Here is a 22,065-nt window from a genome sequence, read left to right on the forward strand (position 1 = left end):
GCAGTCCCGGTTATTTCGTGAATTTGATCGCATTATGTTCTCATTGCCAAAGTCAATGTCTGCGAGTTCAAACGTCGTTTTCGTTCATACGACGAAACGCTAACGTTAGTTTAAAATCGAAAGATAGTTTTAAGGTGTTCGTTTCGATTTATTTAGGTATCTTGTTCTGCAACGTTGTAAAGAAAGGAACGTTCCGGTTCGCTGAAATCTGGCGGGAAAAGCGTGAGTAAATGACGTCACTGGGCACGTCTCGATTACCGCGATGTTCAACTCGAGCGAGAGACGAATAAATTTAGACGAACCGCTTTCGAAATTTCGTAAGTACCTTTTGAATAACTGTTCGCGTCTTATATGATCGTGGATCGGTGCATGGCTGCATTGAGATCGATGCTTGGATGTTTGCGTAAAACTTTTATGCTTCTGTTAACTGTTATTACGATTACTTAACGAGACGAATACGCTTCTTCGTATGTGCAATGTATGCAGCACGCGGTTCAGGGGAATCCCGGTGAAGCGAGGTCATTGCTGCATACGATTATGATAAATCACGATAGTGTTCGTGGGAATGAAAGTCGTTTGCCTTGGGGAACAGGAAAGTAAAGGAAAATAGGATAATCGAGAGTCGAGAATTTCAGTATTAAATAATTACGTAACGGTATAATTTATGGGACGAACGATGCTCGTATTAGGAAACTAGTTTCATCTCGTTAAAATCAATCGAAACAATTTGTACGATGAATCGAACGAACAATTAGAGTAGGGATTTTTCACATGAAATTCGCGTACGTTTCGAAGTATTTAAAGTACGTAATCGTTGCGTCGTACAAGTACTCCATTTGTTCCTGAAACAAAACGAGAAATTTATAACAAATAAAAATAATAATAGTCTAGCCTTCTAGTAATATTGCAAACAAGTACGTTATCTCTTGGATTTTTTTTCTTCATTAAACAATGCATTTAACGAGAAACCAATAAAAATTACCAAAGATCGGACGAAATCGGGTCTGGATCTTCTAACCGCGCGAATCGCCAAGCAAACGTCGCATTCTCGTTCTACGGCCATTTTCTCCAAAAGAAAACTTAAAGCTAGGTAAAGTCCACAGCCTGTTACGCCGTCGCTAATTGAAAACAAGAACACTTTAACATATTTCGCGTTAAATGGTTCACTTATACGAAGATATTTTTGGAGATTCGATGTATCCTTACTGGCAAACTACGACAGTTGGCCCATCTCCTCTAGGTATTTTCTCCGAGGCTTGCCACAGTGACATTAACATCATCGTTGCTGGTGGATCTTGATTTCTGCCAGCTTTCCATTCCGTGGAGCACAAAATTGTTACTTGTTGTTCTGTGGGGGGCTTCTGAACAAAGAACAAATAAAACGATACGTCTTCCATTGTTTGTACAATAACTGTAAAGCTATGTTTTAAAGCAGTTTCTGTCTATGTTTCACTTTTACGAAATATTGTCCCGTTTGATATGTTACATGTATATATTGATTCCTCGATTTACGCGTTCTTTACGTTTGTTGTTCTATTGACTTTGAAATATTTAAAAATGATTTTTAAAAAAGAGATTATGAGAAACTTTATTTCTTTAGACGCGAAGATTGAAATTTTAAATCGTCTTGAAAAGGGAGCGCGATATACGCGATTGGGGTGATTTTCTGCGTAAAAAAAAAATGTACGTGGAACGTATCATTCGCATAAATGGAGGGACCAGTGTACTTCTTTTACCTCCGAATTATCAACAAGTATCAGCTTCTGCGAGGTGTAAAATTCGAATTCGATGAATTCTTTTGTCTTGATGTTTATGTATGGCACCGGCTTGAATTCCTCATACGGAACAATGGAACAGCAGGTCTGCGCAGAATATATTTCTTAAGTATGGTTTCCGCGATATCGATGCTAGCTGGATAATCAATTCATAGAGATGCGGTTCGACGGGGATGATAAGGTACAAACCGTGTCGTTCGGGTCAGGCGGCTGTAGCATAACGATTAACTCGACGTTATATTCGGCCACCATTCTCCAGAAATCGTTGACCGTCCCAGGCAACGGCAATTGCGTTGCAATGTACTGTTTCTGCAATCTCATACCATCCACGTAAACAGCGGAAATGTAATCGCTGTCCTCATCTGCCGGTGGATATCTTTTCAAGTACACTCTGTTGACTGTTGCTGTGAAGCAGACATTGCATTATTAGAAAACAGGCGCGAAAGGGTTCGAGGGGGTGACCGTAGAATGACAATTCGAAACTTGAACCTAATTCTGGGAATCTGTTTTTGGCAAGGTTGCGTTCCGTCAGTGGCGCTGAATTAATTGGACGAAGGGCTTCGTCTTGCCAGATAGTCTTCTCCAAACTGTAAATTTCGTTCCACTTTAGTTCGTTCGTTGTTCGTCGACAAGCAAATGGAGCGGTTACCTGAGTTGCTGCATCGCCAGCTGCTTTTTAAGTTCCTTGATCTTCGTTGGGAAAATCTCGTTGCAGGGCAACGATGTTGGGATAGAAAGTAAACATTCAACTAGCGTCAAGTGAGCTAGGAGATACTGTTGCTTCGTGTCTACCATGTTAGCCCTCTGACTTCTGATCGACTCGGTTTCGGCGAACATGTCGACCACCTGGAAATATTAAAAGGAAGACGTCGCATCGTACCACGAAGCAATGGTAAATATCTTTTTAAAACGTTGTACCCCTTCTGCGGCGGCTCGTCGGAGACAAACGTCGCACAAAATTATGGTTCCAGTTCTTCCGACGCCTGCGCTACAATGGACAACCACAGGTCCGTTTCCGGGTGACGTTGCCAATAGTTTCTTCAAATACCTGACCACCGAATGCGTGGATAAAGGGACTCCGTGATCCGGCCAGGCTGTATAATGCAGATGCTCGATCTGAATTTTTAAAACATCGTTCCAATGATTCTCTCGATTCTAGGAAACATTTACTGCTCCGAACGAGTTGTTGTCATTGTTACCTTACGAGTTTCGTCTTCGCAGGTTACGTGGAAAGTACGAAACGTGTAATCCGCGAACACGGTCTGCTTAACATGGAAGACTAGCAAGTCGCCATATTTTTTCTTTTTTCGTATGTCGGGCCAGTACTGTTCGCATTTTGCCTATTACAATTTCATTGTCGATTATTATCTCGTAGGAATGGTACAGTGACAATGAGAAAAATCGAACCTTTCCGTTCTCGATTAGATTCGCGACCATGCAAATAATAAGGGTCCCTTCTTGCCAAATCATCCTCCAGAAGTCGATGATAGTGTTCGGTTTTGGTCCTTGGGTAGCTATGTAACACTTCTCTTTTTTGTAACCCTTTTGCAGAATTTTTCAAGTTAATATATTAGCCGTTTAATTAGTATGAAATTACGTGTAGTAGGATCAAGACTGAGTACCTTAATGTAATTAGCATTAATGTAATCCGAGTATGGGTCGTCTGGAAGTATGTTCAGTATCACGCGATTTTCATCGTCTATAAAACGTTTCGTGGTTCGTTAAACGCTAATCAGTAAGCATGTTAAAATTATAGAAGGTAAATGTTACGTACACGCTATGAGATTTCCATATCTATTCTTCGATTTGTTCTGTGGCAGCTTCCCGTACGTCCATGGTTTTGTTTGGCCCCTCGGGAGTATCTTTCAAATAATTTGCAAAATCATCATATTGTTTTTGAACCGTTTAAACCGTATTAGGTCGTACCACGTGAAATTACCTAGTAGAGAATTAACTAAAAAAGAAAATCTTAGAATAATTCGAGTATCGTCGTAAAATGTAAAAACATTACATTTTGTAGATGGTTGTGTCGTTTAATATTCCAGGGGAAACTATCGATTGCTCGTAATACAGCAATGTCATGCGATACAACCTGTCCCTAACGTTTTTATTTTACGCGAGTTAAATCTGGAACTTCTCGGGTAATTGCTCACATTGTACTGCCTGTCGAGGAGTCCAGAGTCGATAGCTTGTCTCACGTAGTCCTCGAAATCCTTCACTTTTACCAGAGAAGTTGCTTCTTCTTTCGGATTTACGTAATTCACGAGCGTCGTATCGTCACTGTCGGGCGTGCTCGTACGCGACACGCATTCTTTATCGGATGCAATGGGCGCGACCGATAAAACTTGTTTCGAATTTGTCAAAATCGATTTGTCCTCGAGATTCCCGGCGTTACGAGCCAACGCCATTTCTTCGCGAACAATGATGGTCTTTAATAATCCTGGCTTCTTTCTGCAACGGGTACGCGACAAATGAGAAGGGAAACAAACGATTTTTAAATTAATTTCGTCCGGTACGATAGAAAATGGTTTGCACCTTCGATAAAAGTAAACTGCTACGACGATCGCTATGAGGAGAAGTATCGTAAGAGGAACTAGCCAAGCTTCGTCGTGCCGCTTCGGGACCTCGCCGATACGAATCGACGTTGTTTTCACGACCATCGCCTGATTGTTCATCGATCCTCCTTCGGTTTGCAAAATAACCACTATCTCGTAGGATTCATCGGGCTTTAGCGGACAGTTCTTCATACCGCCGTAAACCTTATTATCGCCTATTGTAAACGTTCTACCGGCAAAGTTGTGCGTCTGTCGCGCGGAATGCAATTTGTTCGATAAAGCATATCGTTAAATTTTACATGTTGATACGTTTAAAAGTTCGATAATACGTACGGGGATCCTGGCGGCGTTCCAGGCGATCTCGTCGTAGCCGATACCCGCCTTCTCGCGGAGAAACGGGCTCAATTTCATATAATGATCACAGGACTGTGACCCTTTCACCGCCACGTTGATCAGGCTATTTTTCGTGACGTTCGAAACAACAGGAATGCGCAACTCGATCGTCGAGTGAATATCGCTTGTTTTCGACGTTAATTCTCCCTCGAATGCCATGGCCAATGGTGTCCGCACTTGCTTAGATACTGACGCGCCACGCTTTCCCGATATCGTTAATGCACAAACGGATACGTCGTAAATGGTCGACGACAACAAGTGCAATTGTTCGTTGTACCGAACCTGGTATTCCTTGACCTGGTATTCGTATATCGTAGCTCTTATCGAGTCTCTAATTTCCATTCTCAGATCCGAGGATATCATTTCCACGGTTATCAGAAATTCCGCGAGCCGTTCGCCTGTTTTCCATGGGTGAGACCAACTCGCGTTAACGACTCCTTTCTCGAGAGCCTCGACGTTGAAGATTTTAGGCGCCTCTGGTTCAAACACGTTCAAATTAATTGGCATCGAAGTCCCGGGCGTTGAAACGTTTACGTTGTTGGCTGAAACCTGGAGTATATACATGTATCGTGCAATTGTTCGATGAATCATATCGAAACACCGAGCGGCAGGAATGCTTCCTGCAAAATTGGACTTTCTGTTTAAATTCGAGTATTTAAACTTGCCTCGGTGTGTTCAACATTTTGAAAACTATTGATTTTAACGTTAATTTAAAAATAGTGCAAATGTTGTTTCGATACGTCATAACTGTTAAATTGGCAGGCAATTGTTTAGATAGGACTGTTTTATCTGGATCAGATATTCGAATACAATATTGTTGAACGTTACTCGAAAAAGTAGCCAATTTTGCATGGAGATTATCCCGCATCTTCGGTTACCATAATCGTGTTCATCGGTTTGCAATTATCGGCAGTCGCGCAGATGTACTCGTTCCACAAATTGCAGTATGCTGTTGGCGATATGTTCATCAAAACCTTGCACATTCTGTTGTTACAACATTTTACGGTATAGAATTCTATTTCTCCATGGATAGGTGGTTCTGGTTTTTGCCACCTTAAATGTATGGTGTTGTATAGAGTATCGATCTCAAAAATCTCTAGATTCCTTACCGAAGGCGGTGCTGCCACAAATAAGACATAGTTTTTAATCGATGACACGTTATTCGACAAAGGTTGTGCAATAGTGCTAACCTTTCGGCGGCGTAGTGAAACGAATTTCCTGATAAAGCAAATCATTGTGCTTTTTACCGTAGCCTCTGATGACATAAATTCGGATCTTGTACGTTTCCGCGCCACAAAGAAACTTTTTTAAATCCATAGAACAAAGTGTAGTCTGTTTAGTAATGTTGACATTTGCAACGGATTTGCTAATGCCGATAATAATGATTCTTGTAAACATAGAACCAGAAATTGTGGTGCAATTTTCCGGTTGATCCCATTTCAACGTGAAATCTTCAATTCTCAAATTACTGTACACGGAAGTTGGCATTTCTGAAAGGAAAATGAATTTACTGCTTCCGCAATTTTTATTAGGCTAATTGCACTAATTGTTTACCATTTTCGACGGTGTCGATGGTTCTCTTCTCGGAGGGGCCACAGTAAGACGTACAAGCTGAAATTTCTACGACGTATTTCGCGTAGGGAACCAAATTTGCGAAAGTAATGCTGGTAGATGTAATTTCGTTTGAAACGTTCCACTTTGGAGAATCCTTGCGCAGATTGTCGCAGCCTTTATAAGTTTCAATCTTGAAAATATAATAACGAATTTCTATAGGCGAATTGATTCGTTACCTTTCTCTATGTATTTCATTACCTTCAATATAATTTTGTAATACTTTATGATACCATTTAACTGTCGAGGAGGATTCCATTTTAACGTTAAATTACTATTTGAAATCAGTTCTGTCTCAACGTTTGTCACTTTGGATGGTTCTGTTTATACGAACAGATATATAATATCGGTCGAAACATTAAGGAATTAAGTGTGCGAAATTTCTAATCACCTCCGTCGAGGGTTCGAACTTCCTCTGAGAAAAACGTCACTGTTTGATGGGCGACCGTAATCTTGTAATAAGTATACGCCTTCAAGTCTAAAACGTGGTACGGCAGTTTGAGTGCGTTTTCTTTGATAATCTGAACACCTGTCTCGGAGTGCTCGATAACGACACTGTACCAGTTGTCTGGACAGTACGAATAGCCCTAGAAATCAATACCTTTTACCGTTTTTAATCGTTATAACAGTGTTCGAAGGTACCATTCGTTACGTACTATGTTCTGATCCTTCACTAGCGTCAAACTATTATTTCCTGGGATTACTCTGAAATCGTTAGTCGCTGAAAAATTTCGTAGTTTACGTTACATTCTAACACTGATGCTAATCGGTGATATATTTAACGAAATAGTAGCTCACGAGTGCATTTGGTCGTAAAGTTGGTCACTTCTCCGAGAATAAATAGCTGTTCATTATAGTATAGTAGGCAATAAATGTTATAAGTAGTGCCAGGCTCTAAGTCGTTAGTGTATCCAATCAACGCTGTAGTGTTTTCAAATATTATCACTGGATCTCCAATAATACGGGCAACGTTCTCCATTATTTTCTGACAAAGATGCGCATTCTTTTAGCACAAGTATACAAAATATGTACCGTATTATGTTACACTTACCAGTATAACAAATTGGTAACGGAATGATGTTAATTTATATTCCTCTATTGCTGGAACAATAGCGCGAACGGTTGTCTCGTTGATAAAGTCGATTTTGGGCGGTGGAAGAACATCTATGCCTTTAAAAAAGAACATGCAAATTCTCATCACCCGATTACATAAAATTGTACTTATTATGTGTATCGATTTACTACTTTTTTTACATAACGGTGGTACATAGTATCTTTGAGAATTGTTACAGCCATACATGCAGTTTCCTGTTTTGAAGTCGCAAACGTTATTATCACATTCTCCACAATTTTCCTCGCAGTTCTGTCCGTACCGATGAAGAGGACAAGCTATAAACAAAATTGATTAACGAAAATCGTTTTCTCGTACTACTTCTCCATGGTAATAGTGTATGTTTCTCACTGTTTTCGCATTGTATTCCAGTAAAACCGGGTAGACACGTGCAACCCATACTTTCGCAAATTACAGTATTTGTGCAATTCCCAAAGTTGTCCGTCTGAAAATCGCAATTTATCGAGCAGTAGGGTCCCACCTTTCCATCGGGACAGTCGAAACCATCTGTTGTCAAGATAGACAAAGATCGTGTACTTATTCCGACGATCGTTTGCAAGATATAAATATAAGGTGTTACCAATTTTTACAGACGTCGAGACGTCGAGATCGGAATTTACGACAAACTTTTCTTTGTAAAACAGTTTTTGGCACGTGACTGGTGGCCACAAGTAACGCTCATAGTTCTTCGTAGTAACGTATCGTATAGAACCTAAACGAACATAACATCGTAATAACCGCGGTTCAATCCATATGTATTTCATCGATGTTTTATAAAACTACAGCGCCGCGAATACCTATAAACTCAAACAGTTCTTCTGTATTATAAGCAGCTATTCTTTTTTATTTGGGTATACGAACTATCTGCTAAATGTTACGAAACAAGACTGAATAGGACTGAACATTTATAAACTCCGCGCGAATTAAAAATAAAATTAATATTGAGTTTATATTTTTTTCTTTTCTTTTTATATTTTCGAGGAAAATTTTTCTTCGTTGTTTTCACAGTTTCGTTTCGTGTCGCAATACGATTGAATTTATGATTATTCACGGTGCTGTAGTTTCGCAGTGACACACCTGTTGGTGGACACGCACGAAAGTTTGCTACGGCCCAGAATGGACTGCAGCTTTCCCGCTCGAGTCCTGGTATCAACTGTATCTTTACATTTACAAAGTCGGATGAAATCGTTCGATTGATCCGAACGTATTGCCACATGGGCAGCCCGTGAGCAGCGGCCACCGTTGATCCTTTTATTGTTTCTAACACTTGTTTTTCATAGCGATTATTTATCAATGCTATTTCCATCTCACATTCCGCGCACAGGCCAATTATTATTTCTACACAAAGATTCCCGTCGAGAAGAGATAGCGTAGGGCTCGTCAGAGCTGCCTTCGATTCGATTGTATGGAGGAAGTTGTCTGTAATCGGCAGATTCCGTTATAGAAATCACATTTACCTGATCGATTTCTTTTACGAGCGGCAGTTCGCGTGTTTGGAATTTCATGTGAATCGGTCACATGAAATTCTTACTGATTTAAGTTTCAATTATACGTCACACGATAGACTCACATAAGTGAAATCGAAATAGCATCTCGGTGTGACTTCCTATGAATAGCGTGCAATTTACAGTTGTAGCCGATGACAGTTCCTCGGTTTCCACGTACGTTAGGAGCAACTTTTCTGTATTATAAACCGATAGGTTTTTCGCGCTTTCGTTCCACGTAACAATGAAGGTTCTCCATTCGGTCGGAGAAAGTACACTGCCCTGCGGGGATGAGTAATAACTGACAATTAAATATTCAAGGACGAGTATAACTGTATACGGTTTAAGATTTGATGGATGTTACTGCATAAGAATTCCTTTCTTGACCGCACTCGTAGGTATAGCTGTACTGTCCTAGAATCGGTACGCCAGTCGCGCATCTTCGTATCACAGAAATCGTGTTCCTCCAGCCACCAAGGATGATCCAGTAACAAAAATCGGTAGTATAATGTTCACTCTCACATAATAGTATCAGAGCGTCATTCGTGCCACGAATAGAAACTACGAAAGTTCGTAATTTTGTCAATTTGTCGGGCGAGAAGTATCCAGGCTCATCAAAATTATTATACTCTATGAAGCCTAAAAATACAAATGTCGTGTAGAATTGAATATTTCGTCGGTCGTAAATTATTACCAAATTGTTGAAACAAACCTTCCCATCGGCGATCGAACACCGGACCCATAGGATTTTCTTTGGAATCTGTTAAACTCCAACCTGCGGTATTCCAAGTATTCGTGCAACTTTCGTTCGAATCCAGATCGCAGTCTATTTCCTTTGTCTGATAATAGTTTAGTACCCTAAAGTCTGAAATTAATGAACGAGTAATTATTGGGAATAGGGTGCAACACTAAATAAATCGTGTAACTTTAGTTATCTGTATATACGTAATATTTCCGAGATATATTATAGATTACAAAATATATAAACAGCGTTAGTGTAGCGTTTGTGGTGCCATACGTCGATAATAACTGTCTGAATTATAAAATTAGTTTTCTCGAAAACAATTTTATACTACGATTCAGACATTTACACGGGAACGAACTTTTTGTTATGGTTTACTACGATTCTGGTCGTATGTTGTATTTGAATATATTTACTGTTTGGTTTAATGAATACCGTGACTTTATTGAATTACCTTCCCTGTTAAAAACTTACTAAGTTTTTTAAGTGCATCATAGTCCCTCGAAGTCAAATTGATGTTCCATACTAAACCTCCACCATCGTCTTCCGTCATACACATCTTATAGGGTAGATGTCTTGATGATACACTTTTTAAAACTGTCAATCGTCCCGATATAATCGAAATTTTTATCACGAGAAATAGTATCTCCAATACACTCATTATTGATTAATACGAATTGACACTCATAAATTATACTCAGCAACGTCGAAGGAATAGAAAGTTTAATTAATTTCAGGACACTGTCACCACCGGCGTAGTTCTTTCCCGTAAAATTACATCTTGTTATCGTGCTGTGGTCGTATTACATTTGTAGCGCGTCCAAGATGTAGCGTACGTTTAATATGAGTGAAACTTGAAAACCGCGAGGGAAAGGAAATCGACTTCCTACTGGTGAATCTGCGATAAGGAATATATCCGGTAGTGGTAAATGACGCACTTAAAAATGATAGTAATAGAAACCACATATCAAATGGAAGTAAAATTGTCTCGGAGCTCGTTGCAAACATTTGGGATTCAGTACGCTTGGTAAGACTATTTCTATACTAGTTATATTATAATAATTAATCTGTCGTTAGCATTATGATTTAAATTTCCATTAGACTCTGGATTCACGTTTAATTTTAACTTCATCGAGATAAAAATAATTGTTAAAAGAGTTCTGTCATGTTTTAAGATGTTTGCAAAATTCTTTTCTTAAAGATATCGTTACAGAATTTTGGATCTCAATCCTGTCTTGGCAAAGTACTTCTGCGTTTGAGAAATTTTCAAAGGCGTTAACTTTTACGACTCTCTCGTAAGTTTGTAATTTCTCTGTGAAAAACATGACATCTGGGCATTGCATTGAAACATTTATTTTAATCTAATAGCTATCGTAATGTCAACGAAAATAAATTCCAAGTATATCATCGATAGCATATACTTTTATCGAAACCTGTTATGTTGACGATTACATTAAAATGGGATTTTTCTTTTAATTAATATATATATTCATATCATTACTTGACACAAATTTTTTTTATTCATTCCAAAATGTACAAGCTCTTACAAAATTATTCTTCTTAAAAAAACAATATCTCGTACTTAGGTATCTATTATAAGTACGTATTTTCGTACATTGTCATATATTTTATTACATATTACAAATTCATTTGGCTTCGTCGTGAAAGTCTTACATGCAAATGCCGCTGACTCGCGTAAAGTAATCGTGTTCACATCGTTTCTCGCTTGTATACTATTCTATGATACATGACGTTCTTTTTATCTTGAGCGCGCATAATATTTCTCTCATTTCTCATAATAAAAATAAATGTATAAGTGAAAAGCTGCATAGTTCCACGTGACGAACATTTTTAGTTTAAATATTATTACACGGATAAATTCGTTTTAGCTACAATGAAGGCATCTTGAAAAAAAATTTGGTAAACAAACTGTGCAACTTTCCTTTTGCACGTTTTTCTGTATCATCGTGAATAGCAGAGATATCACTAGTGTTGAAGATAAAAAAAAAAACACCGTATATTTTATACTTTCGAGAATAAAACGGCAGACTAGGATTTCGAATTTTGCTGGTTTCGAAACCGCATTAAGGCGAACGCTTTCTCGACAGCTCGTTTCCGCGTAGAAAAGAATTCTAACGACGGTCGTTCGGAGTTAATTTTGCGTTCCGTTTTTCGGGAACACGCGCGACAGTCGGGGACTCGAAAGTCAAGGCGAAAGACGAGGTATCCAAGAGTGCACCCTCCGGTGTCGTCCCAAATTGCATTTCGGTGCTAGAAGCGCCAACAACGCTAGGACAGCACCCAGCAGAGAAACGCCGCACAAAGCGCCAGCAGTGACGTCGTGTAACGGGGTCCCGGCTTTAGGCGATTTGGCAGCCAGTAAGAAAAGTCCTGCACAACTCAACGCTGAGAGTCCCGCGAGGCCAAGTCCGGTCCACGTCCTTCTCAACGTCCTGCAAGCTCCCGCCAACGTGCAACAGGCTCCACAACCTGTTGCGCTGTCGTAATAGTACCTGCAAACAAATTCAATTAGAACGACGCACAAATCTCCAACTTAACGAAGGAAAACGTTCAAGACGTAACAAGATCAATCAGTGCTCAAAATCTCAATGAGGTCGATGACCCGAAGATCCTGTATTCTCTTTGCCAGGACACAAACGACGTTTTGTTTTCTATTTATGGGAAGATAACTACCGTCTTCCTTGGGTCCAAGACAAATACAGTGCCAAGCCGCAGGTCAGGATACCAACGAGGATCAGCAGAAGCGGCGCGTTTCTCCTTTCATTCTTCTCCAAACCGCTGGCCAACGTGGTGTTTGCGTCGCTGTGCGGCGGCGACAATGGCGGGACCTGCTCGAACGAGCGAACACGGTTAGATCAGCGGTACGACATCTTCATTTCTGGCGTCGTTTCGTCACCGCTTCGCGACGAACGTTACCCTGAAAGAGTTTCTTTACTCACCACTGCAGTCCTAGCGATGAACGCACTTTCTACGCTTTGGTAGCCGTTCCTTTTCTGTCCCGCGGGTATTACTTGATACCTCGGCGAACCGGATACCATCGGCAGAGACTCTGGCCCGTTTTCCATGTATGCGTAACGAGGTGGGGGCTCGCCGTGACCCATTGACACAAGGTCGACCGGAGCCGTGCCGACGTAACGGAGTCTCCCGCAGTTGCTGGCTGGACAGACGTCCTGTTGTCGGGATGAGTTCTCCAGCAGCGGTAAACACCTCCGGGCCGACGATTCTTTGTTGGGGGTGGAGGTTTGCGGCCTGGTCGGGGAGAACGCCCGACTTGGGGGTGTTCCTTGAGGCGTGGTGCGTTTAGGACTGAACGCTCGACCTGAATTTCCGCACATATTAATATCAATTTTTAACCAACACGGTCATGAGTTTTAAATAATAGGGTAGATCGACGATGGTTGTAACATTGTAAATATCTTAAAATGTACAGGGTGTTCGACCACCTCTGGGGAAAATGGGAGATTCTAGAGGCCAAAATAAGACGAAAATTAAAGAATACCGATTAGTGGATCGAGGCTTTGTTAAAAAGTTATTAACAATTAAATTTAAAAATTTCAAATCGTTCTGGAAAAATTATTTTCGGTTGCTATTTTAAAACACGATTCGGATTAAGCATCGAATTATTTGAGACGCAGTTGCTCGAAACGAATGTTTGTCAAAAAATATACGTACCGGTTGGAGAACCACCTGGCGTGAGTACGTTTCTTTGTGGCGTACCGGTTTGATTGAAGGACTGCTGTCTCTTTGGAGACAGGGTCCTCTCCTCAGACCTGGAACGCGGCTTCCTCGGTGTCGTCAATATTTCGTGCAGCTTTTGCGTGGCCAAATTGTTTCTCGCGGAAATCGCGAATTCGTGGAAATTTCGGTCCGGAAGGTCCGGTGGGTCCTCTTCTTGCAGAGGCACTCTGCTGTAACGACCTGGTAACACGCTATCGCTTAACATCACAATCCCAAGAAAAACAGCGTAGAATTACAAACGACCAAGTTACCAAGGTAGAGAAAGTCGCATTTTACGATTCGAAAACGCACCTCGAATAAATTTCAAGCCTTTACCGATAATATCGTTCACCTACCCTGTGGCGTGTTGATGTGTCTCCTTACAGGGGAGACGTGTTTCACGGCGTTCCAAGCGGTTTCCTCGTCGTGGTAATCCTGATCACCCGGTATCACGGCGTATCTTCTAGCGTTGTTCCGGCATATTTGCATCTGCGGCTCCCGGCCGTCGTCTTGGTTGGCCGCCGTTGCGGAACGTTGTTGCACCTGCTGGCGCGGAATGAACTCGTACCTCGAGGAGCCCTTCCTCTGTATCTGGTTGTTCGGCTCGTCCTGTATGTACTCGTACCTTGAACTTCGATTGTAGATCGCGGGGCGTTCATCCACCGGAAGGCTTCCATACCTTCGATGCGCGGTACCTCTGTTCTCGTCCAGGTAGCAATATCTGTCTCGGATCTCGCCGTTCTCGACCACGCCGCCCTCGATCGGGCCTTGAAACGCGAGGTTACTTTGGCCCCCGTTGCACTGCAATTGCAATTGCAACGGCGGCGGGGGCGGCGGTAATTCGTCGTTGGTTTGAAACTGCGGCGGCGGCGGCAGGTCGCCGGTCCGATCGTCCGGAATGTATTCCGATTGTCGACAAAACGAGGGATTGGTGTAGCAGTGCACCGGCGCCGGCTCGGACGTTTCAGCCATCTTCTTTTTCCCTTTATCGTTTCGTATCGCCGTAACGCGTTCAAGCTTGATTAATGTCTTTAAAACGAGACGTTTTTACGCCGCGTACGGTTACCACTAGGCACCAGGCACAATATCTTGATAGTCCGCGCGCGGCACTCGACGTAAATGGATGACTCTATTAAGGCGCGCACGACGTTCGTCACGCGCGTTTAATGCTTCTTCCAGCGTCCATCGCTCAGGGCACGAGCCGCGAGAACGTTACGGTCCTCAAGATCGATTCACGAGGATCACGTACGTATCGCTGGTGTAGGATGTAGCCGACCAAGTTTCCAGGGAGAACGTCACCGTTTGCACGGGCTCTGAAATTACTCTTGTCTCGGTGTGCCGGTGATCCCTGTACATTTTATTCGAGTTTTATTTGCCTCCGTGCCCGTTCAAATTCTTCCTCTTCGGGGACTTTCTACGGGGGCTGCGGGCTCTTTCGACGAGATAACGATATCGAAGCGTCTCGAATTTCCTTCTAAATATTCCTCGCCGCGTATTCGAAACGTTTCCGGAAAATCCACAGCTTTTCTCAGCACGGCTTCCCGCGGTTTTGAGATTCCGTATCACCGGTGGCGTGAGATATTTTACGTGCAACGTTCGCGAGTTTGTCGGAGCAAAGTCCAGTGCTGGAATTGCGTTCGGTCCGTGCACTACGGTTGCCTCCAACAAACTGCCGCACGAGTTCCCTTAGGAGCAGATGCACGAAGGGCGTTTCTCCGCGCGTTTCGAGCGAGCGTGTGTACGTGGACTCCACTACCTGAGGGGTTGTCGGAGGGTTCGCATAATACGGGCCTGGTGCCCTGTCGCATGATGGGGGCTCTGTCTCTTACAATACGTTCTTTCCAACGTTTTCTATGTTACTACTACCCTCGATAGTGTGTTAAGGAATTTGTGCGACTGCCTCTGCTGTGTTTCCCTCGCGACATTTAAAATTTAAATCCCACTCGATATTAATTTACATAATTTAAATAATCGCGCGTTTCTTTCTCTTCCGTCAAATTTATCAGATTGCTACCATTTTTATAATCGAATAAAAAAGACGAAACCTGTAGCTTTTGTCTTTGAGTAACGCAAAGTTCGTCGTTTTTAAAAATCAATTTTACTCTTTTCTTTTTTATTAAACGTACCTCGCTCGAACAGCTGAAAATGTATGGAATTACTTTGCAGCTTTTCAGACGCAGAAATTTATTTTTAACTTTCTCCGTAGCTACCAAGTTAGAACTATATTTGTTGCAAACGTTACGCCGCGGAAGCGTCGTCGTTCGTTGCTGCGCGTGTGTGCTGCAAAAGAACTCCAGTCGAGGGCACTATAGATAATTTTCTGGGCAGCTGCTGCGACCGTTGGGACGCGTGCCCCGATCGTAACAGCTGCTCCAACACATACGCGTTTCGATCACAAACACGCTCTTTATCTTTCACTCTTCGTGCACCAAATACACTGTCGGCTCGTTCGTACCGCGTTAACGGCCGAAAAGCCATTTCGACGAACGGGGAAGAACCCGGCGCGTTAAAATGCCCGAACGCCCGAACGCGAAAAATGGCGACCAATCCAGCAGGGAGATGTCGTTGGGAAAACAAAATCTCTCGCGGATACTTTAAAACACCGGTACGCTCTAAACGATTAATCGTGTTGGCGCTAGACTGGTTTCGTGCTCGGGTAAACCGATTGAATTTTGTTGTTTTTTTTCACGAAAGCGTCGCGGTGAAAATGGCGATTCAGGTCAGAAATAATGTGCCTGCGAAACGATACTTTCTTCCCGCTTTTGTCGTTAACGTATGGCTTCGTTTAGGTAAACGAGAAAAACTATAGATTTATTTTTAACGATTTTCTAGTCGCTCCCCATTAAACGTCGGTTTGGCGATATCGTTCGCGGAATAGCGATTAACTTCCAGACAAGTGTAGCACAGATTTTCTGCTCGACCGATTTATCGGCGATAGAAGAATTTTTGTCCGGACACCGAGAAAGTCCACTTTCCTTTTTTCCCGCGGCGAGCAAGTTGTCTTTTTGTTTGTTCGACCGCGCGTATCGTAAAAACGAGAAACGACCGCTCTCGATGTTGCCTTCGTGGTTCGAGATTCGGAAAACACGGGCGCGCACGTGCGTAGTCATTCACGCGACACGCGCCGAAACGCGTGTCGCTACGTTCCTCTTTTGTTGTACGTTTGAACTCTTGGTCGTTTGAGCTCCTGGCAACGTGAGTCATCGAACCTTTTCCCATTGTCAGTTTGATGTTCGAGCAGGACCACGGTGTCTGAATCGTTCAATTATTCGCACAGACCAGGACGGGAGGTCAAATCAAATTGTGCATGGAAGCTGTTGCTCAAAAATCGCATGTGTGCAACTTTTGTACGAGCAAATTAAGAATTGTTACAAGCAGGCCGTGCATATTTATGCGAATTCATACTTCTATTGATAGAATTATTGAAATGGGTGCTTCGTAGAGGGTTGTTTCAACCCTTTAATTTTTAGTAGATAAATACATCAATTTTTCCCCGCCATTTGTATAATCTCATTTTCCTTTTTATTTACTAAAATTGTAACTACTTCTGTTAAATCTTTCCGATGGATTCGAATACATAGAAGTTGTTCGTCGTTTGAATTAAATTGCAATTTGTCCTACCTTTCTTATTAGATCGTTTCCGAGTATGCTCCACTCTGAAGAACTTAAATTGTAGTTGTGCCCAGATTGCTGCTATTACGTATGGAATAGTCCAATTTGGGTATAAAACAAGTCCGATACTTTGTCCGTTGTACGGTCGAAGTCTGGTTTTATGACGTATAATTGGCGTAACCAACGGTTCATGAACCGTAATAAACGATATTAATTCTCATTTTAATTGTTCTGTTGATACAGACCGGCTGGGTACCTTAATTACTCTGCGCGTTATTAGGAATCGACTTGTAAGTCACAGCCATGCACAATAGGAAGCCATAGTTCCTTTGTGCACGGTCCCTTTGCCGGAGAGAAAATCGGTGGTAAACTCACCTTTGTATTATTGTTTAGCAACAGCTTAGTGAAAAGGTCGAGTGCCGAGCCTACGTGTTTCTACCGTGAAGAATAAAGGTTAGCGTGATCCTTCGTGAGGATTCTGAGATTCGTTTGCACTCCTCCAGTCAGATTAGGATTATAGGAAAATATTTGCTTTGAATATCCATAATATCTGTCAACAAGTTTCGCCTATGATCGAGCAATTTCACAAACCTCGATAAATGATCATGAATGCTAAAAATGATGAAGAATGTCATTAGCCGACGTTTTATGAAACATGAATCTGAACGTCTCTTCTATTTTTCTATGGTGCAACGATACTATTATTATTTATATATTTATTTTTTCACTTATTTACTTAACAAGAGTATCTCCACTAATATCTATGATTAGAAAGAACTAATTTGCATAATCTATAAATAGCCAGATTTAGAGACAACATTGGACGCATATATTGTACGTTCACTTTTAATATTAAAAAAAATGGATTTAATGATTTACTGAATCCACGTATCGGTTTTTTAAAGAACATTAATGTAATTATCGGTGGTCTTTAGCTGTTAATGCGACCTTAAGCAAAATAAAATAAATAAAATGCTTTACCTCTTCGAGAGAGATATATATATATAAAGTGAATTTGCTGCTTTTTTCCGTACCTAAATGTGACATCGTTTCGCGGCTGCGGAAAATGGCGCGAAGAACGCTTAAAACCACACGAAGGTTCATCTATCCATCGCTGTCTGTTGTCCCTTTCACTGGAAACCGACCGTGTGGGAGGCCCGTTCAGGATCTCATAGCAATTTCAACCCGAACTAGTCTTCGTGTGCAGCTCAGTCTCCTCTGGAGTGTCTCTCGCGGATAATCCTCCGTCCTTGCAAATCAGCCGCGAATCACAATCGACTAGGAATTTTCACTCAGCGAACCGTCCAATTTGCGTCTACGATTTCAGATTCGGAGTTCGGGAAACGAAAGATGCGTATTTCGTTGAACTCTGACGAAACGTCGTCGAAAGGAGACCGTTTATGCAACGGCAGACGATCGTTTGAGAGGAGTTTATCGTAACAGTTGTAATGGACAAAGTGTTAAGGAACGTTCGCGTAACCTATTTACCCGGTGTGTCCTTCGATAATCTTAACAGTGCTAATAACGGAGCGCCTGGTGCTGGCAAATGTCTTCTTTCGACCGCTAGCAATCCGTGCCCGAGCTTGTTGGACGCTAGATTGATCGGGAACAATTGATTTATCGACGAGGTAGCTTTCGACGGCGGACAACCGGATCGGTGATTTCCCAAGAGTTCGAAAACAAGGAGAACGGTTCGCGCCAGAGGGCAAGAAATCGGGTGAAAACACCGTCTGAGAAAACTCGAGCACCGGCGCACGCGTGCAGCGAGATAATTGCATCGCTTCGCAATCGGTGGTTGCATAATATCTGCCGCGAAGGAAGAGGAGAAGAAAGAAAAAAAAAAAAAAAGGAGGCTGAAGCAACGACGACGCGTCGTTTCGTTGAATCTATTCACCGTTCCGCGTTCACGCTCATTGGATACAGCCGGTGTAGCTCTTCTTCCTCTCTCGGTTTTCGTCCTCGTTCCATTGTTACGAGCGAATTGCACAACCGTAATCGCGGTGCTCGCCGCGAGAGTCACGAAGAAATCCACGCGACGGAGGGACGAAGATTTCAATTAAGCCGAAGCGGTTAGCATAATTGGCCGTCTGCTCCCTTCTGCCAACCCGGAAATTATTCGACTCTTTTTCTGGATTAACGCGACCGGAGGAGTGATCGTGGGCAGCGAAACCAGTACCGATCCGCCGCGACGGACGCACCACCGCTCTTCGGGTTTTCTCTTCTTCGTGTCACCCGGTACGTTTCGTTCACGGTCAAGTGCATTTTATTCCGAAACGACAGGAAGCGGCGAGCAATTTCCGTTCGGAGGGATCCAGGATGCCTCGATCGCGCACGCTCGTCTGGGAAATTTAATGATATCGAGGATGCGTTGTCGCGAGCCAGGCGTGTCCAACAGTTTCTATTCCCGTCCCAATTAACCTCACGACTCGACGATAGAACAATGATGGAGAACGTGTACGTGATAAAGGTGAAAACGAAGCCGGCTCTGTCATCCCTGTACCCGTCGGAGCGTCGTTACTCGGCGTCCACCGTCGGTGGTTTGTCCTTCGTACATTTCGGTTTGGGCGCGCTCTCCCTTCTCCTGGGAAGCCTCGCCCTGTCTATTCAAGGCCCCATCTTGTCGATCGCGTGTTTGGTCCCGTTCGTGACGGGACTGCTCGCCTGGCGACGTTGGTACATCGATCGGAACATCGCTATTTTCTTCTACGGGAGCCTGTTCTCTCTGGTGGCGGCGGTCCTGTGCTTCGTCGCCACGATGTTCGACATCGCAGCCGCGGCGGACAACGCGGGAGGATCCTTGTGGTCGCTGGAGAAGATACTCGAGCAGCCACGAGGCCCTTCACACCTGGACGGGCAACCGGACAACGACACCGCGACCAACGAGACCTTCGACGCGAGCAAGGTTCACGATCTCGTTCCCAGCATGAATATTAATTTCAACGCCCCTACGCCTGGGATTATAATCGACAATATGTCCAACATATCCGGATACATTTTAAGGACCTCGGTAGGGAACTACGGGGAGGCTGATCCTGAGAACGATAACGGGACGCTGGCCAATTACGATCAGGGCGACGACGGTTCCCTTCGACAACAGGAATCGAACATCGTTACGGAGGAAACCTTGGAGACGATCAAGAACAGAGTGATGTCGTTCTGGCAGAAGAATTACCACGACGCGTCTCACGCGAAAATTTTACTCACGGTTAACGTATTGGTGGCGTCGCTTTTGGAGGCGTTCTGGTCGGCCCTCAGCGCGAGGATTGCATTGCGCGGGATGATGAATCGATTACCGGAATCGGGATACGCGAACTGCGCGACCGGAAACTCGACTATGGAGGCGGGAGCGCCGGGAAAGAGGAAGCCACCGGCACCGAGGCCGGACATTTTGGATCACGATCGACGACTGTCGGAAAACTTGCAGAATTTAAACGCGTTGCACGGTCACAGGATCTCTTCGCCGGGATTACCCTTGCCAGAGTCCAGCAGAGAGTTCAGGGAAAGGGTCGAGAGATTCTTGGCGAACCAAGCGGCGCACAGGATCGTCGAAGGATCCTGTTCCTGAGACGCGTGTGACCGAGAGACAACGAGGAACAGTGTACCTTGGTGTCTAGTATAGATAGTTTTGTTTATTAGGGAACATAATCGGGAAATACTTTTCAGTGCTTTAATTTCCACGCTGTTATCGATCTCAATACCCACGATAATATCATAGACGATGAATGAAACGTTAGACTAGACTACTTTATGCGCTTCTGGCATATGCTAATGTCGAACGCGCATAGAAAACGTGGGAAGAAGTTGAACTTGGGAACGAACTTCTATTCTTTTTAATTTTCAATAGCTCGATAAAAAGATATAAAAGACGAAGAAAATATTCGACACGAACGAGTATAGTTTCAAAAATTGTTAAACAGCGTTTCATATTATTTTACAAAACGTTATAGTAAATAATGTTATAAACAAGTTCGACTGTATTTTATAAATGAGTATACGAATATTAAAATTGCTAATTCCACGATTGTAAGGTCATTGATAATCGCGTTACGCAACAAAAGTAATAAACTTCCATGCAACACATGCCGCTAATTTCTTTCGTCCACGACTTCGTCACGTGCAATAGAAACGTACTGTCGAGCGTACCGTAAGTATAATAATAATTTGTATTTAAACAGCCAAGTCTCGTCTTCGCAAAGTCCCACTGCGTTTGCAACACAGCCTTTGTAGTCGATTCAGACGCGCACTTGGATACAGTTAAAGAACGGCAGTTATTTATAACGAGTCTTCGTTCCACGAGATCGTATCACCCGCGACACGATCCTGGAAAACACTTAATTACAATTTATTATGTTTGGTCGCTACGTTCCCTCGCCACTGTTAATTAAAACGCTTCGGCTAACAGCATCGAGTTGTTCCGAACTCTATTAGGTCCGACGCGTTTCGGTCCGCTCGATCGGCAGTCGTGTAAATTCGGTTGATTCCGTCAATTAGTCGGCAATTACGAGCTTATAAAAGAAAAGTTTCTAAACGAACTCGACGTCCGTGACCGATTCTGTTCCCTGTTCGTCGGAAGTCGGAACGCTGGCATCGATCAAGATATTACTCGTTCGTGCTCATTCATTATCGCGAGTGCTCGAACTTGGATGGGAATACGAAAGAATACGATAGACTCGTTTTTTATTCAGCCGGTTACCGATCGATCCAGATTACGTGAAACTAATGTTACGTACAATGGCTTTTGCCTCTCGTACGCGCGCATACGTGTTGCGAAAGTTCAACGATCGTGCCCGCCTGTTGCGAAATCCCATAATCTGATATTGGCCAACGCAGAGAGCGCGGGAGTTTACCAAGAAAATTGCTGACAATAGCAACGGCTGCTATAGATCTTACATTCCTCGTTAAATGCTTACCTGGGCGTGTTTCAGTGACATATCGGGCACGATATAATCGTTGACCGAAGAACAATTAGCTGCCATTTCTGCTATATCCATATCTTTGACCAAGCAACGGTTCAATTATTTATAATTACGGATAATTGTATAAT

At 42.9% G+C, this 22,065-nt stretch overlaps 3 protein-coding genes across 3 annotated transcripts; 1 reads left to right on the forward strand and 2 right to left on the reverse strand.

Annotated features, from left to right (window-relative positions):
• Window positions 1–617: 617 nt before the first annotated feature.
• LOC122403367 (receptor-type tyrosine-protein phosphatase F-like) lies at window positions 618–10,463 on the reverse strand. Its single transcript, XM_043406857.1, has 31 exons — window positions 10,146–10,463; window positions 9,642–9,794; window positions 9,294–9,568; window positions 9,016–9,211; window positions 8,523–8,864; window positions 8,026–8,157; window positions 7,797–7,952; window positions 7,580–7,723; window positions 7,386–7,504; window positions 7,133–7,319; window positions 6,991–7,055; window positions 6,726–6,921; window positions 6,536–6,654; window positions 6,278–6,467; window positions 5,914–6,213; window positions 5,602–5,843; window positions 4,664–5,272; window positions 4,311–4,579; window positions 3,929–4,226; window positions 3,550–3,637; window positions 3,398–3,474; window positions 3,183–3,317; window positions 2,975–3,115; window positions 2,694–2,891; window positions 2,425–2,621; window positions 2,265–2,362; window positions 1,965–2,179; window positions 1,737–1,862; window positions 1,207–1,361; window positions 983–1,118; window positions 618–842 (listed from the first exon to the last, which is right to left on the reverse strand). The coding sequence occupies exons 1-31, from the start codon at window positions 10,330–10,332 to the stop codon at window positions 768–770; spliced, it is 5,820 nt and encodes a 1,939-aa protein (XP_043262792.1). The 5' UTR covers window positions 10,333–10,463; the 3' UTR covers window positions 618–767.
• A 1,414-nt stretch (window positions 10,464–11,877) lies between these two features.
• On the reverse strand, window positions 11,878–14,381 carry LOC122403390. The gene is made up of 5 exons (XM_043406887.1): window positions 13,766–14,381; window positions 13,365–13,610; window positions 12,632–13,011; window positions 12,366–12,520; window positions 11,878–12,184 (listed from the first exon to the last, which is right to left on the reverse strand). The coding sequence occupies exons 1-5, from the start codon at window positions 14,379–14,381 to the stop codon at window positions 11,878–11,880; spliced, it is 1,704 nt and encodes a 567-aa protein (XP_043262822.1).
• Window positions 14,382–19,076: 4,695 nt separating this feature from the next.
• On the forward strand, window positions 19,077–20,933 carry LOC122403380. The gene has a single exon (XM_043406875.1). The coding sequence runs from the start codon at window positions 19,462–19,464 to the stop codon at window positions 20,584–20,586; it is 1,125 nt and encodes a 374-aa protein (XP_043262810.1). The 5' UTR covers window positions 19,077–19,461; the 3' UTR covers window positions 20,587–20,933.
• Window positions 20,934–22,065: the final 1,132 nt, after the last annotated feature.

The sequence above is a fragment of the Colletes gigas genome, unplaced genomic scaffold (genome assembly GCF_013123115.1).
Source record: "Colletes gigas isolate AHSC1104 unplaced genomic scaffold, ASM1312311v1 Colletes_gigas_Sc00051, whole genome shotgun sequence".
Taxonomy (NCBI): domain Eukaryota; kingdom Metazoa; phylum Arthropoda; class Insecta; order Hymenoptera; family Colletidae; genus Colletes; species Colletes gigas.